The 17925-nt window shown below is 43.1% G+C and overlaps 1 protein-coding gene across 1 annotated transcript; it reads left to right on the forward strand.

Moving 5' to 3' along the window:
* Positions 1 to 13326: 13326 nt before the first annotated feature.
* Rap2b (RAP2B, member of RAS oncogene family) lies at positions 13327 to 15755 on the forward strand. The gene has a single exon (XM_059264707.1). It carries the CDS (start codon positions 13781 to 13783, stop codon positions 14330 to 14332), a length of 552 nt encoding a protein of 183 aa, XP_059120690.1. The 5' UTR covers positions 13327 to 13780; the 3' UTR covers positions 14333 to 15755.
* The last annotated feature ends 2170 nt before the right edge of the window (positions 15756 to 17925 follow it).

Below are 17925 nucleotides of genomic sequence, written 5' to 3' on the forward strand. Positions count from 1 at the left end.
ATACCCAGAGAACACACCCATCTGTCTGCTGCAAGAACATGTACAAGCTCCTTGTTTACCAGAAGAATCTGAAGCGTTGCTGAGAACTAAAATATGCCAAGGAAAGAAATAAAAGAAAATTATGACACATTGTGTTTTTTAAGAGGTATTTTTGGTGAAAGCAGAGATTTGGGGTGTTTGACACCTAAAAGGCATCTTCCAGTATATTCTATCAAAATGTTAAAACAACCTGCAGGAAGATGGATATACTGTTCCTCTTGTGTGGAAAAGACAATGTTGACTATCACAAAGCATTTGATGTCTACTTCACATTTTCCTCCATTAGATGACATATCCAGTGGTGTAGGAACTCATCACTGGGCCATTACACCAATGCATATTTAAATTTTGAGTGTTGGGTTTTACGATGGGTTGTTGTCATTTTTATATAGCTTCAGTTATATCTATGTAATTATCTATGTAAGACTTACAGGTGAAACAAATGACTTAAGTATTTTCTCCCAATTACACATTTATTAAAAATAACAACTTGAAAGAACTCAGTTGTAATCAGTGAAGTTAAAAAGTTGCAATAAAAGAAGAGAGTGCTATAGGAGTGCTATAAGAAGGAAGAGATTGATTAATTTTCTGAAAAAATCTGGGTTGTCTCAAGTGTGAGCTGTCACTGTCACTGGGCCTGCAGCAGCTGAAGTTGCAGTAGAAAGTATTTTAATACAAGGGAAAGCAATGTTCAGAACAGGAATGATCGTTCCGATTCACTTCTCTAGTTCGTTTTTTTAAATTATAAAACAAAAAAAAACTTGCAAAAAATACATTTATCATATTCAACTTCAGAACTTTTCTGAAGCAAATATTCATATAACAAGACAAAGCATGAGAAAAACCCCCAAAGTCACCAGTCAGGGTCAGCATCATGGCTGCACAGAACCTGGTGCTGACATGGGTTCCCTGCTCAGTCTATACTATATCTTTGCATTCATAATGACTTTTTAAGAGTTATGTTATGCACAGGGTTGTTTTGCCTACATACATGTCTGTGCACCATGTGCCTGCAGTGCACAGAGGCCAGATGAGGGCGTTGGATCCCCTGGACCTGGAGTTACAGACAGCTGTGAATCCCCATGTGGGTGCTGGGAATTCAATGCCAATCTTCTGGAAGAGCAGCCAATGCTCTTCACTACTGAACCACCTCCCCAACACTCATAATCATTTTTTTTAAGCAAAGAGCCCAGAGTTTTCATTTAGCATGACCCCGTAGTTGATAAAGTTGGGGAGATGACTCAGTGGCTAAAGTGCTTGCTCTCTGAATGTGAAGAGTCAAGACGAGATGCCCAGGATTCCCATAAGTATGGGCAGGCATTTACCTGTCATGCGGAGATGGGATCCCTGGGGTAACCTGGATAGCTAGAATAGCTGAATTGGCAAGATTTAGTTTCAGTGAGAGACCTTGCCTCAATAAATAAAGTGGAGAGAAGTCAAGGAGATCACTGTTGTATGATGAAACTTTTCTTAGGGAGACACATCACTTACATCTGTTCACCCCAGATAATGAACCCATGACAGATTAAAGTACGGATCCCATCAAAGTCCAAATTGGTCAAACAGTAAGTTTTATTGGGGTTACTTACAGGAGCAAAAATGCCTCAGACACCCTCAGCATTAAAGCCCACCCCAGCATGGGTGACAGCTCATAAAGCTCGGAACCTGGAGTACTCTGCACAGCCTACTGGCAGCTCAATGGGTTGGAGAGTGTCCTTTGTACCTGCGTCAGTTGGTCTGAACCTCTTTCTACACATCTTGGCTGGTTTCTGTTTCTTCCAGGCAGCTGTCCTAGTCTCAAGTGTCTTCTTGCTGTTTGCCTTGTCTGAGAGTCTTTATAGCTTAGTTTGTCTGAGGGACTCTCAGCCTCTATTGCTTACTCTGGCAAAGGGGATCTAGTTGATATGGTCAGTTTCAGGGACTTTTAAAAACCATTTTGAATTGTTTACCTTCTTATTACTTACTCTGGCAGGAGGGGAAGTAGTTAATCTGCTAAATTTCAGGGACTTCCTGAAGTTATTTTGAGTTGTTTACTATCCTGTTTAAGGAGCTTCCCTGCAGGATTGGATGTTTCAGTCTCTGGGGGAAATTGTTACACAATAAGCATCATTGTCCATTTGGGGCCTACACACACACACACACACACACACACACACACACACACACACAGGGGCACTTATATACATATATACAGATGTACACATAACCATGAAGATAAGGAGCACAGTTCAATGAACCAAATGCTATTTGTGTATGCTGCTATAGCCAAGAAAGAAAGGAGTGTTACACCTGGATAAAACTTAACTGTGTATGTGTGTAGATACACAATCTTTTTAGCATGAAAGAAGTGAGATATAGAAGTAGTGTAGGACAAGAAATGTATGTGTAAAAAGTGAAGTAGCATCAATAATATGAGGCTACATAACAAAGTTGACAGTAGTACTTGAAGGGACACACACTACAGGGTGCTCCCTTCCAGACCACCTCCCAGACCAAACTGTTTTCACTGAGATATAGTTTATTAAGCAGGGAAAGTAAAGTGGCTGATTTCTGAACCAAGCAGAAAATGGCAGCAAATGACCTCACAGGTTTGATTTTAAGAGGAAAGAAGGGGAGGTCTGTGTTAGAATGGGCTAGGTTGGGGTGGTGTGTTTTGATTGGGCATGTTAATTAGAGTAGTCAAAAGGAGGCTTTTGATTGCTGAACTTCAATACTTCGGTAGCTGGACCTTGCTGATCGGCCTTAGGAATGAATCTGGCATAAGAAAGTGTCCAAATAAGGGAATAGACCTTGGTGGCTAGCTTTAGGGATGCAATCTACAGTTTACAAGGGAGAGGGAAGGTGGAAAGAAAAGGACTGCCAACAACGTGTTTGCCATGCTCAGGCCTGCTAGCTCCTTTCCTCTCTAGTGATGGTGCCTGTGATTAGAGATGTGTGGGGCAGTAGCAAAGGTCAAAGACTACAGGCAAAAGGAAATCAGAGTAAACACTCTGAGTGCATGGCAGGCAGTCCTCACCAGCCACTCCCTATTTCAGAGACATGTTAAAGGAGAGACATTATGGTAGTGAGCCATAATAAGATCACAGAGTCTTTCCAGTGGACAACAAGACTGATCTATATCAGCCACAAGCAATATTATGTCTTTTTGGTAGCCCACTAAACCCATATCCAACAGTAACATCCCACGTTCTGATTAAGATATTCATTATTAAGCACAATGACTATAAGTAACAAAACCATCCAGATGTAGTGTAGTGGCAAGGTGATGCCAAGGTCAGCTCTGGTGGACGACATGCATTCTGCAGTGGTACTAGAGAAAAGCAAAAGACACATAGGTTTAACTACAACAATGCTAATCCTAAGCAGGAGTCATTCAAAGTTAAAAGATGTAAAAAAAGATCATGGAAAATCAGCTTTTGTCAAACACTCATTTTCTATGTAACTATGTTGCAGAAACAATATTGGATAGTTTCATACTTTATCAGCTTCATGATATGTATATATGGCCACTTATAGTTAAACTGTTGATATTTAAGGAAGTTTTATTAGTTACATACTTTTGTATAACAGGTTACTCAAAACCTTACCCACTTAAAATAAGAAACATTTATCTCACCTGGTGTCTTAGGGTTTTTATTGCTGTGAAGAGACACCATGACCATGGCAACTCTTATAAAGGAAAACATTTAATTGAAGTGGCTCACTTACGGTTCAGAGGTTCAGTTCATTATCAGCATGGTGGGACATGGTGACGTGCAGGCAGACATGGTGCTGGAGAAGTAGCTGAGAGTCCTACACCTTGCAGGCAACAGGAAGTGGTCTGAGTATCTGAGCAAAGCTTGAACAAAAGAGACCTCAAAGCCCTCCCCAACAGTGACATGCTTCCTCTGACAAGGCCACACCTCCTAATAGTGCCACTCCCTGTTTTCTTAGGTTGGGACCCTTGGAACAGGTAAGCTGGGTAGTTCTAGCCAGGGTTTCTCTTGGAGTTATCATTAGTGAAATTCGGGAGGATGGACTTCTAGCTTCACTGCTTCAGTTGACTGCCAGGTTGAGCAGGCTTGAACAAGAGCCTTTTTAAAATACTCTCTTCCATATAGTTGAGTGGCTGTCTGGAAGACATAGAGACTGACTTTCTCCAGGGTGAGAAAGTCAAGAGACAGGAGCTTCAGTCTTAATGATCTAACCTAGAAAGTGATCCACCATCACTTCTGTCTTCTTCTATTCATCGTTCTCACCAACCTTGATGATCTGTGGGTGAAGAATTCCAAATGTGGCTATAGAAACATCAGGTGCATGGGATCTATTCCTGAAGACTAATTGTCACATACATTGAGTAAGCTTTCTCACATTTTTAAAGCTAGACATTCAAATTTTAAAAGAAAGTCAGTCAGGCTAGAAGTTCTACATTATCTCTATTTCATAAATTGTTAGACATTTGGAATCAAATAAAATTTTTTGAATTTTTTTTTTCAGATTTTTGTGGAAATCCATACATTAAATCAGGATTGGGAGTGCAGCTCAGTGGTGGAGTATTTGTTGTGCATGAATAAAATGCTGAGTTAGAGCTTTACTGTCATAGACAAACAAACAAGTCTTTGCATGATGTATAACCAACCTAAAAATAAATCAAGATTCTTAAAGTGTAGTTCTTAATGAAAAAATAAGAGATTATACCCATCTCTCACATTAAGCTTATTGGAAAAACAGGAGGAAATTCAATTGAAAGAAAAATGTATCTCTGAGATAGGTTTGGGATTTGATGTTGACATGATAGGATGGCTCATTAAATACCAGTCCCAGCTTATTTTTCTTTAGTCAGTCTCCCACCTCTGTGAAAGGTGGAGGGGTAAAAGCTAAGATTCTCAGCTTCCCTTCCAGCTTGGAGAACAGTCACTGCAGGCCTAATCAAAGAACTCGACTAGAAGTCAAGTCGGTGGGATTTGGGGCTTAAGACAAAACAGAGGCCCTTCCTTGAATTAACTTGATATCCCAGCCCACCCTCTTTGCCACAAAAGGTGAATTGATTTCTGATTTCCCTGAGCTCTCAAACTAAATCAAAAGCCCGCCAGTTATAGACTTCTTGTCACGTGCTAAATAAATACTTGTTCAGTTCTCTGTCCCCTTGCTTGGCTTTCCTGCTCCTTGAAGTCATAAGTACTCCTAATCCTGTCTGTGAGTTCATATTAGAAGATATTAAAAATAAAGTCAGAAGAACCCTACGGGGACAAAGAGGGATGCTGAGAAAACATCCGTGACTTATTGAGTGATCGTTTCTAAACAATTCCTTGTGTATCTTAATTTCCTCCATTAAGCTGCTAAAGGGATAAGATAGTCCCAAATAATACATTATATTATTATAATTGCTGCTGCTGTTGCTGTCTTACTTTAGTTTCTAACCACAGTAGGTAAGTCCAGACCCCCTCTTCCTCATCACAAATAGCACTTAGAGCCTACAGGCTTGTCATGCTGGCCCTTTCCCTGGACAGCCTTCCTGGCTGCTTGGTGGCTGGCTGCCTGTAGTCCTGCATTAGCTCACTACAGTGAAGTTTTTCTACAGTTGTCAACATCCAAAGTGACTGTCACTTGTTCTAGTCATTGTTTGCTGCTGTGTCGGGTCTAGCTGCTGTTGCTACCGGTGTTGCAAGCCTGGCACCGAATGTCAGGGAGTGCACGTCGTCCTCAGCATTAATGGTATCTTGGGAGCTTGTTCTCACAAAAGCATCTCTTCTCCCTGGGGAAGCTACGGCAATTTCAAAATGTTATCTATCATACAAACTCGGTACTTGACTGGCATCTCTCTTTGAGGATCTCTGCTGTCCTTCGATCACACTTCGGAACCTGAATCACGTTTTCCTAAAGGTAACTTGGACCTTTTTAGAACAGTGCAGGGCTTCTTATTTGTTATGTTTTCAACCCCTTTTTGCCTGAGAAATTTCTCTGTGATTTGGATTATATGGGAATGTAAAACAGATATGCAAATCAAACATTTACTGATATCAAAACATAAATTTATCTTAAAATAGGTTTTGTTATACATATAATTTCCCATTTGTTAAGGATGAAAGAAAATTTCCATACTAATGAGATAATGTGCTGAGTTTATTTTTACATAAAGAATTAAATCTTGGCAGAATATTTGATACTGCAGGACACAGAGCATCTTCAATGTTTTACTGAGTTGATTGATATTTATTATATAATCATCAATGCTGAGAACACTGTTTTGAAAAAAATACATCTTACAAAATGGCAGAAATATGTTCAGGCACATTTCATAAATTACTAGAACATCCACCCTAATCCCAAACCAAAGTTCGTTTAACAATATTTTATGAAACTTAATTCAGCAATTCAGATAGCAGTATTGAAAATCAAGCATTCTGACACAATCCAATCCAAAACAGCGCAAATTTGGTACTTACATGCAGAAGAATGATGGTAGGTGTACTGGGTGGTTTTGTGTGTCAACTTGACACAAGCTAGGGTCATCAGAGGAGGGAGCCTCAGTTGAGGGAAATGTCTCCTTGAGATCCAGCTGTAAGGCATTTTCTCATTTAGTGACCAATGGGGAAGGGCCCAGGCCATGGTGGGTGGTGCTATCCCTAGACTGCTGGTTCTAGGGTCTATAAAAGGTGAGCTGAGCAAGCCATGGGAAGCAAGTCAGTAAGCAACACCCCTTCATGACCGCTGCAACTCCTGCTTCCAGGATCCTGCCCTGTTTGAGTTCCTGTCCTGACTTCAGTGATGGACAGCAATGCTGAAGTGTAAATCAAATAAACCCTTTCATCCCCAACTTGCTTTTTGGTCATCGTGTTTTGTCACAGCAATAGAAACCCTAACCAAGACAGTAGGGAAATATCAAATGTTGTCTTCCTCTGGGCAGTGGTGGCGCATGCCTTTAATCCCAGCACTCAGGAGGCAGAGGCAGGAAGATCTCTGTGAGTTAGAGGTCAGCCTGGTCTACAAAACAAGTTCCAGTTACACAAAGAAACAGGCAGTTCACAGTCCCCAGCAGGCTGGCTGAGGAACTTTGTCAATAAGGCAACTTCTGGGCAACTTTTGATTATAATAACATTAGCAAAATAGATATGAAATTCCCATGAAGAGATAATTAAATAAGAAGAAAATTATTCTCTAAGCAGGTATTTAGGGCTCTTAAATTAATTCCCGTTTGTAGAATACTTAAGAGTCTAAATTGAAATGTAAGTTGAGGTAGTCATGAGATTAACCTTGTGCAGAAAATAATTCTATAAAATAAAGACAAAGGATTATCAACCAAATTATTAAGATATGTTTTAAATGATTTATTTTTATTTTTCCTGCATTTCTAGACACCCTGAATTTTTATGACAAGGATATACCTCTTACATAATGAAAAGGATATAACTATTTTTAGTAGTGTGACAATACCTCATATAACATAAACATTTTGTAGACAACAACCAAAAAAAGCTACTCAAAATGACTAATTCCCTGAAAGTTTAGTTGAGCTTTATTGTAAGTTAGCATTCCTTGATAGAAAGAGAAATCAAAAGATCACCTTGGTTACAGTTTTCTTGAGCTCATTTAATTACCTATTTGTGATGGAACTTTGATCACAGGGTCACAAATATACTTCCACTAAGGCTACAGATACACGGGGGTGGGAAGTGGGGGAGTAGAGGGGAGGGTGTATAGTTCATTTTACAATTATGTATTTGTATGTGTTGCAAAAATAAAAGCCTTCAGATATTTCAATTTATTTTGATCTGACATACTTGAAAGGAATCATCAACATCTAAATTCTTGAGAAGGTGAATTGGTGTCTTCATAAACACATGTCCCCAAACTAAGCAACCTAGCATCTTCATGCTGTGTGTGTGTGTGTGTGGCACAGACGGTGTGACAAAGAGCTTTGTTCTCCTGGGACTCCTGGCTGCTCCTCCTCCCAGCGGGTTTACTGCCATTTTTTTTACTGATGCTGAGGTTATTTGCAGTGCTGCAACTTCCCGGATTGTCAGCTCATCTTCAGGTGCTTAGCTTTTCTTTCTCTTTCCTTCCATAGGAAGGAAGCATCCTCCCGCCATCCATGCTCTTAGATTCCTGGCTCTTTTTCCTCAGAAGCTGTTGTTCCATGGACATCCTGTTATTCGGGGTTCCCTTTCACCATCTTTACTGATGCTCCTCTTCATCTGAGAAGCAAGCCAACACGTAACCATAAACATGCTAGAAGAAAACACCAGCTTATGAAAATGAGAGGTGGCTTCTTACCTGTGACATGAAATCCACAAAGGAAACCCATCGGGAAAAAGACAAATTCAGAAAAGAAATATTTTTAAAACTTTTAAAATTTGAAATCAAAAGTTAATCACAAATTAATGAAATTATTTTCAAGGTATATATGACTGACAGTAAGGTATACAACATACAAACACACACATACACACATACACACAATGGTCATAGGTTATGTAATATATATTATATAACAAACATAATCCATAATCAAAAATTAAAAATAAATATGAAAGAAATAAAAATAATAAAGCATGGTTAAAGCCTTTGACATTTGTGTAAGAATAGCAATATGAGCATTTACAAATTATATAGACTGAATTTTATTTGTTGATATATACTCACTATTTGGCTGGTACTTCCCCATTGATTATTGCCCAAAGTGTAACTACATCTATTGACAGACTACTAGTACTTCATTTTTATTTCGAGAAACTCTGGCAACAAATGAAGGGTTTTTCTCCCATCCCCTTCAATTCATGGTTTAGAAACTGACAAACCATGGACTTGCACGCCAAATGCAGTCCACCACCTGTTTCCACAAAGGAAGTATTATTGGCACTCTGCCATGACCACTTATTTGCATACTATCTAAGGAGGCTTGTGTGCTAGATGAAACTTAGAAATCGTAAAGAGAGAGTACAGTCTGTGAAACCTGACATGTTTATGATCTAGTTCTTTACAGAAAGGGTTTGAAGCATTCATTTAGAATATTCAGCTTACACAAAATGCATAAATATTTGATCAGTTTTCTGGGGTTACTCCTTTTTTGTTCCATAAATTTGTTTCTATAAGACAATAAGATTTTTAAGGATAGAAATCTCTTCACAGAAAGGACCTTTAAAAATATATTTTGTAGTCATATGACCTTGTTGCAAATGTTGAATATAACAATAGTAATCTTTGGGCACATGAGGCTTTAAATCTATTTTCCTTACAAGCAAAGCTAACAGACTTGAAATCAATAACCTCAAAACCATCCTCTGCTTTTAGGTACAGTCCTCCTAAGCTATGACTCACAGATCTTTAATACTATCTCATGATTGCTCAATTATGTAATTCCCAGTAAGACAGAGTTCCCTATTAGGCAGATCCTTTAAAGCAGACCCCACTGCTGGTGATAATTTACAAGGGAAACTTCCTTTCCGGAGCACAGGCCCTCATTGTCTCCATCAAAACCACAGGCTGAAAGACTTGGTGGAGCCATGCTGCAGAGGCCTGATAGGCTTCAACTGTGTTAGGGGAAGTGGCATGCTCTCATCCCTGCAGGCGGAAAGGGGGGCCCCTTTCATCTGGTGGTTTGTGAGATAAAAGAAAGAGAGGAAATTTCTTTGTAACGGAGCTAAGCAATTTCTCCTATTCTTTCTATATCTGGTTCTCTGGAACAGAACATTCTGAGGAGAGGAATCTTAAACAGAGTGGGATTTGAGATGGCTCTTTCAACCAAGGAAACCTAGGATCAACTAAATCTCTCTAAAACTGCCCTTCCTTGAGCTTACTTTGCACCTTCTTCACATACTCATGCTACATGCTATTATTATGTCACAATACAAGAGGAATACACGTCTTCCCCACAGATCAGGGGAAATCTGAGACCTGGGGGAAAAGGTTGGATCTTGTGCCTTTAAGAGGAGGGACTTTGACCTTCCACTTGTTTTCTAAAATTGGCTAGAAGGATTAAAATATGCCAAGCCATTCAAAACGTTTGATGGGATGCAAACCTACTGGGTCATTGTGCTGTATCAGCCTAATCCCACAAGACATCTCAGCCTAGGATAACTTTTCTATTGTGATAAGAATGGGTTTTATTTTCAATACTAAAAGTGTATCATTTTATTTGTTGAACTTACATGCAATACCAAACTGATAATGAGACAAGTGAGATAACAGTTGATTTGATTCTTGCAAATCATATTCAACATCACTATTTCATAGGTAGGCAAACTAAGGTCAGGAAGCTTAACGGTCTTGCCAAATGCCCTGGGTAGTAACTGAGGTCCAGTGCTTAACATTAGACACTAGGCATATAAGCCTGAGGCATTTTCTTTCAGATACTCAAACTTACACCTTTGTGAGCACAGAGTGTGCATAGAGGCCTACGGGTTCTCCAGAGTAACAGAACTTGTAGAATGAATCTCTCTCCATATAGAAAGAGGATTTATTAGAATGGCTTACAGGCTGCAATCTAGCTAATTCAACAACTACTAGCTGTAAGCAGAAAGAATTTAGTAGTTGCTCGGGCCACAAGGCTGCATGTCTCAGCTGGTCTTCAGAATATGCTGGAATCCCAAAGAAGGAGGCTCAAATGCCAGGGAAGGACTGGATGTGTGAGCAAGGCAAGGGCAAGCAGGCAAAGAGCAGAAGCTTCCTTCTTCTATGTCCTTATATAGGCTTCTAGCAGGAGGTGTGGCCCAGATTAAAGGTGTGTCTCCCTACCTCTAGATTCAGGTCAAAGACACGTGTCTTCCTACTTCAAGGTCTAGACTAGAAGTGGATTTACCCACTTCAAACCAAGTAGAAAATCTCTCACAGTTGTGCCCTCCATTTCCAGATTATAGTTCATTCCAGATGTAGTCAAGTTGACAAGCAATTATAACATCCATCATACCTACTTAGATTAAATAGCATCAACAGTATTTAAGTTATCAACCAAGATGAACAAATTGGTGAAATGTGATCGATCTTTGCACTTTAACAAACACATCTTTACAAGAACCTCTGCAGCCAGGTGTTGAGTTGAGAATTTGTGGACTCCTTCAAGGACCAGGTTGGAAGGAGTCAGAGTACTGATGATCCCACTGTCTTTTCTCCCAGCATTCAAGATGGCCCACAGCACCTTATTAAAGTGCACAGCCCAATAAAGAATTATTAATAGGATATGGGTGAGTTGGGAGTCCCAAAAGATCCTTGAGGTGGGTTTGGCATGGGAAGGTATTTCAGAGCCACAGACTAGAAGAGGAAGTGCCATTGAAATAGTGTCATCTCCACAGGAAGAGAGCAAAGTATGGTCACAGCAGGGTTGTCCTCCTGCTTTGTCTTCAAGCGGTTTGACCACTCTACAATCAAACACCTAGGTTATAATCCATGCTTTGCCCCGCTCAGGTGAGCTACTGAACCCCTGGGAACCTCAGTTTCTTCATCTTTCAAGTGGCCGTAAAAGTAATCATTATGAGGGGTAATTGAGATAGTGTATGCAACACACTTGGCAGAATGTTGGCAGAATTCTGCCCAGCTATATTAAAGTTTGTTTCAGAGATAATTCTCTCAAAAATTATATCAGCATAATTAAATCGAAGCAGTCAATAGTCGACCATGAAAACCCTTTCTCCACTAAATGGCAGAGTGAGCCAAGGCAGAATGAGCATTGCCAACGAACTGAGACACAGGATAGAGAACTCCCTCCGGCTCTGCGGGCTGGAACTTACCGCTGCGGACACACACTTAGGGTCTGCAGCCAATAGTCTGGAGCAGGCCCACTCGCAAATGGGGCCAAGAGTACTGCAGTAACTCGGAACCAACCAAAACCAAGTATCTATACAGTGCCCTGTTCTCCTCTCAGAGAGGACAGTTAAAGCAGAACCTAGTGGCAGCGGATAAGAAGGCAATCCACTGAGCACCAGTTGACACAAATCTGATTCCCACCCCTCTGCACTCCGCGGCTCCCACAGGCAGTGCTTTGAGCTGACAGGTCTAGACATCTCTCCCAGCAAGGAACAAGAGAGACTCAGGACAAGTCCAGGCGTCACCTCGCATCCCTGTGCAAGTGAGTGGAGCCAAGTCCTGCAACTGCCCGCCCCACCATGCAGAGCTTGGGAAGAGGCAAGCCTGGGCAGCCCCACCTCTCCTGCTGCCATGAGCTCCCGGTGCCTCATTGCTCATCCCAGCTCCCGGCAAATACTAAGTTAGAAACTTTAGGATTTCTTGCAGACCGAGAGCAGCAATGAACCCTGGCTGCTCCCTTTAAGGGACGGTCGTGACTGAGCTTGAAGAAATCAGACTCCCTCCAAAACACCAACAAAGGACTATATTTAGTTTGGAGCACTCCGCCTAAATTCCTTCTTTTCCCCTTCTCTGCTTCAGAGCCACAGGCCGGGGCAGTGGGTGGAAGGGGGCGGGGAGCAGTGGAGAAGGAACAGCTGGGCCTCCGCCTCTCCACTCAATCTCTATAAATAACCAATCCCGAGCGGAGGCGACTTTCCAGCCAATGAAGCTGTCTAAAGTGACAAAACCTCGGCAGCAGCCAATAGGACAACATTTGTGGGTGTGAGACTCGCATCCTGGGGCCAATGAGTTGGGAGTCTGGGAGAGGTAATTTGAGCTGGCGTGTGGGTGTGCGGTGCGAAACCTTCCTACTTGCAAGCCCCAAACCTGCTCGGCCGACTGAGCATGCCCTGACTAGGTGCGGGGGGCCGCACGCCTTCCGCGAGGCCGGATCTGCTAGCCGGGTTTTGGTTCCAGCCAAAGGGGAGGTTGAATGACCCTGCGAATCCTGCCCCGAAGGCTGCGGTGCCCCATTAATTCCCATCCCTAGCTCTTAGTCCGGGACCGGGAACTCGGGACGAGTTCTTGGCAGGGAAGCGACACGAGAACGCTAGGTCAAGTGGGGGCATGCGCCTCTGCTACATTCCCTGGCCTGAAAATGCCCAGCAGGTGTGTGGTCCAGAGAAGCGCGCACCGGTCCGGATTTGGGGACTGGTGTCTATCCGCCTTTAACAGCGCAAGGCTGCGAGAAGGTCACAGCCAGCTGCTACCCGATGCGCCCACGAGAGGCTCGCAGCGTCCTGAAAGGAGGTAGCTTCGGTCCGGAGCTTCCCACCTACAAGCACAGGGAGGACTGCCCAGTTCCAAGATTCGCGCCGCCCCGCCCAGCCCCGCTTGGCCACACCTTCTATCCACGCCTCCTCCCGACGCTGCGGAAAAGCTGGAGCGGAACTCGGGCGGGGCGCCGCAGGCAGCTCACTGGGCATGCTCGGCGGGGCGGGGAGGGTCGGCTGCGCGCGGCGAGTAGGAAGCCCTCGCCCAGCGGAGGCTGCGGGAGAGAGAGCGATGGGCCGCGGAGCTGGGCGCACGTTCCGCGGGGACACATGCCACGCGTGTCCCAGCCGGACGCGCAATTAGCATCCGCCTCTGCAGCCAGCCGCCACCGTCTCCCGGCCCTCTCGGGCTGCGGTGGAGAGGAGCTCCAGCGGTTGCCTTGCTCCGGCTGCGCGCATTGTCCTCAGGGTCCTCTGCCAGGGCTGCTGCGGGGCCCGGGACCCTCGCCCCAGAGACGCGCCCCCGCTACTGGTCGGCCCGGCGCAGGACTCCGCTAGCCGATCGGTGAGCCCGAGCTCCCGGGCCACTCTCGCCGGGGTTTTTCCTGCGGAACGGAGGAAGGGGAGAAGTTCACCCGCCCAGCCCAGCCTTCCCCAGCGCGCAGCCCCGACGGGGCCGCGGCAGGCGCGACGAGGGCGCGGACGGAGCCATGAGAGAGTACAAAGTGGTGGTGCTGGGCTCGGGCGGCGTGGGCAAGTCCGCGCTGACCGTGCAGTTCGTGACAGGTTCCTTCATCGAGAAGTACGACCCGACCATCGAGGACTTCTACCGCAAGGAGATTGAGGTGGATTCGTCGCCGTCGGTGCTGGAGATCCTGGACACCGCGGGCACCGAGCAGTTTGCATCCATGCGGGACCTGTACATCAAGAATGGCCAGGGTTTCATCCTCGTCTACAGCTTGGTCAACCAGCAGAGCTTCCAGGACATCAAGCCCATGCGGGACCAGATCATCCGCGTGAAGCGGTACGAGCGCGTACCTATGATCCTGGTGGGCAACAAGGTGGACCTGGAGGGCGAGCGCGAGGTCTCATACGGCGAGGGCAAGGCCCTGGCCGAGGAGTGGAGCTGCCCCTTCATGGAGACATCCGCCAAAAACAAAGCCTCAGTGGATGAGCTGTTCGCAGAGATCGTTCGGCAGATGAACTACGCCGCACAGCCCAACGGCGATGAGGGCTGCTGCTCGGCCTGCGTGATCCTGTGAGGCGCCGGCTGCCGGCGCTGGCCACGCTCTGTGCACAAAGCCAAACACACCCGATTCTCTTAATGTGATTGTCTTCTTGCTTTGAGATTGGAGACGACTTTGTATTGGCCGGGATGTCCGAGGAACCTGGCTGACTTGCGTGGCCAGCATCCCCAGCCTTCAGCGGGGATTCGAGGGGGTGTCTGTTCCTGATCATCCAAGACCCTGATGGAAATGTGGCTCTTTACAGCGTGTACGTTCCTCATTGATTTCGGTTCATGCATAATTTTCCCGTTTAAGTAGCCATTAAGGCACAGTATTGGCTGCTTGACACCGGCAAGCAAAAGTTTCAAGCCTGAAAAAAAAAAAAAAAATGGGGGTGGGGAGGTGGAGGAAGTGGAAGGGAAGAAGGAGGCAGTGGGGGAGGGTTCCCCCAAACAACTGTTCATAGTTCCAAGTTCTAAATACAAGGAAGGAGGTCTGAGAAAACCGTATGAAGGAGCCAGAGGAGGGGAAGAAACTTGTTTTTTCCCTTGTTTTCCAGGATTATTTGGAAATTAAGACCAGGGGTTCCTTTTCTGCCAGCTTGGAAGGGCAACCCAGGGACTGATTACGATTCTGAGGATGTCTATGCAAAGTTGGGTTCTTGTTACAGTGTATCCAATCTGAAGTATTGCACATGTGAACTGGGACTGTTAACACTGATGCCAATACAGTGTGGGGTGCCAGGAAGTGTCTGCTGATATTTGTGGGAAAAAAAAAAATCTATTTTGATTACCTACTGTATCAAAGGGGAGTCTGGGGGAGAATGGTAGTATTTTTTTTTAATCAGCTGTGAAAAAAATGTTAAAGATCTGCACATTTTTGTGTGTGCTGTTGTGTGTGTGTGTGTGTGTGTGTGTGTGTTTAAGTATAGCTTTTTTTTTGTGGTTGGCAGTGACAGATTTTGCTGACTAGCTTTTAAAAATACAATACAAAGACTTTGTAAATGTGATTCAGGGCCCCCAGCACCCCTGTGTCTGCAGAGTGCCTTCAAACTCAGCTGTTCCAGCCGGTGCCAACCTGTGAATTCCCACCATATCCCAGAATCTGCTGTTCTGCTGCCCCCCAAAACCACTTTAAGTATCTTCCTGTGAGAGCCAGGACAAATGGGGCCTGTTAGTCCATGAATTGCTTCATTAATCTTAGCTTTTTAATGTTAAGCCCATGTCTCGATTTTTTTTTCCTCTTCATTTTGTTCAAATTTCAGGTTTTAGCCCCCTTTCTGTTGTGTTCACAGTGTCTCTGTTATTTGTTACAGGGTGTCCTCCAGAAGCAAAGAGCAGAATTTTTATTGTTGTGATGTACCAAGAGAATTCTAACAAACTGTAACTTTTAATTCCACTCATTTAGTCATTGTCTCTTCATTTTAAGACTTTTAATACAAATGTCATTTTTAAAGAAACCCCAAGCTATTTGTGTTTTTGTGTTTCATATTCAGTGGTTTGGTTTACAGTATCCATGATAATGGTGTCAGGCAGAGGTGGACAGGGCCAGGGACATGATGCCTTCCAGAGTTGTTTGTCGAATTTTAAAGATAGAGTTGTTTCAATGACAAATTGGATAACAGTGTTTCTAAGCACTTTTTTTTTTTTTTTTTTAAATGGGGAAAATTATCAAGGCCTGAGCATCACAGGGTATGACCATACCATCTGACTCCCCAGAGGAGGAAGTGTGTTGACTCTGTAGTACTGACCAAGATCAGTGAACTTCACTGTTGTAGCAAAGAGGAGAAGCCCACTGCTCACACCCTCTTAGGTCTGGGAAAGTTATATCCATCTGGGAGAAGGGAGGGGGTACTTTCTATTTGTCTTGGTTTGGTTTTGTCTGTTTATGTCATGCCTCAAGTCAGAAGTGTTCTCAACTTTGTTCTCACACACAGTGTACTTAGGTCGTGTATGGAGTGCATTATTCCAGTCATTGTTTCAACCCTTCCAAAGTTTTTATTTGGAACCAAATCATTAGATTCAAAACAAAACAAAACGAATCTATATACAGAGGATTCCCTTGCTCTCATTAGTTTGTGGATTGTATTTGACCACAAGATTTGTTTCTTTTAAAGAGTAGGAGCCAATGTGTGTTGTGTTGTTACTTTTTATTTGTATTTTCCTTAAGCTTCTCTAGTACAATAATCTTTACAGAATGAGAAAGTATCTGTAAGAGATTATACCATAGGTTCATGAGGCAAAGCTGAAGTCTCAAGAGTCTTAACCAAGGAATTTCCTCCTTCGACCAAGCCAAAAGAGATCACAGGTTTCTTTAAAGTGATAATCAATCTATCTTGCCTTAATTTTTTTTCTCCATGCAGGTTGCATCTCACCATTCCAGTGGGAAGGGAGAATAGTTCTGCCTGTCCTGGCCTTTGTTGCCCAACTCTGATCTCATTTCTCCATTAGTATCCAACACAATTATGTTTCTAAGTATAAAAAAAATCGAAACTGCTCAAAATAATGTTTTTACAAGAATTCATTCTTACATTTGAATAAATGTGGTTGCTTAAGTAGATTAAAATGATGCACATTCTGGAGATGTGTCAAGCACTGTTGGAAGGGTTGTTTTTTTTTTTTTTTTCAATGTGTTTGGTGACCCTCTTTTGTCATTATTTGGAAGGCTTTGGATAAAAGTGTTGCCAAGTATATAGCTCATAAGAAATGTACGTACTCCTTACAGAAAATATTTGAAGGTAGACAGTGAAATAGATTGCTGGTGCATTAATCACCTCCACAGAGGCTTTTGTAGAGGTCATAAAAGGCAGGACAGGTTTTTTTAAAAACATGTTTCTACTGAGTACTGTAAAATAAATGCTTTTGGATTGTAAAATTAAAGCTGCTGCAGGAAACTGGAGGTCTGAGTTGTTTGGCTTTCACTTGTTATATTCATGGCAAAACAGAAATTGGCATTTTTTTTTCTTTAAGAAGAAACGTTAAATATGAAAGTTTATTTGACTAGGAAGAACCTCATCTAGTATGGTGTAAAGAGATGAAAGCATTTGTTTCAATGAAAGTTGGCCTGCTTCAACTGCTTGAGGAAGTGAGTCAGGGAGGGTGGAGCTTGTTGTGAGGTAATCCCCTGTCAAGGGGGGGTGTGCTTCCTGAGGGAGTGAAAACTGACTATTAAACTTGACCCCTGCTGGAGTTTTGGTTTGTTTGTTTGTTTGTTTTTTGAAACAACTTTTCTTTAGGTCCCTGACAGCCAGCCCAGTTATCTGTCATTTCAAAGCATGATTTTTGATCATTTGTAAACACCTCAGAAAAGCTAAAGGTGCCTGCCCAAGTCTCCCGCTTTGATCTTCAGGTAAACTGTTTCCATCCTAACGGTTAAGATCTAAGATCGTTCATTGAGTCACATTGAGAAACCAGGCCTATTTGAAGTTAGTCTTTAAATGCCAAAGGCTTCATACACCGTGAGTACTGCATATTTCCATTGGGTGAGAATCCCAAATGCCTCCTTTACTTGAACTGTCTGGGTAGTTTTGTTATTACTCTACCTTCTGGATGATGGAAAGTGAGAGAACAAATATTATATGGAGCAGGACATTGGAGAAGTCGATGTGAAATGCCCATGCTGTATCTATC

This window comes from Peromyscus eremicus, chromosome 6 (assembly GCF_949786415.1).
Source record: "Peromyscus eremicus chromosome 6, PerEre_H2_v1, whole genome shotgun sequence".
In the NCBI taxonomy this organism is placed as follows: Eukaryota; Metazoa; Chordata; class Mammalia; order Rodentia; family Cricetidae; genus Peromyscus; species Peromyscus eremicus.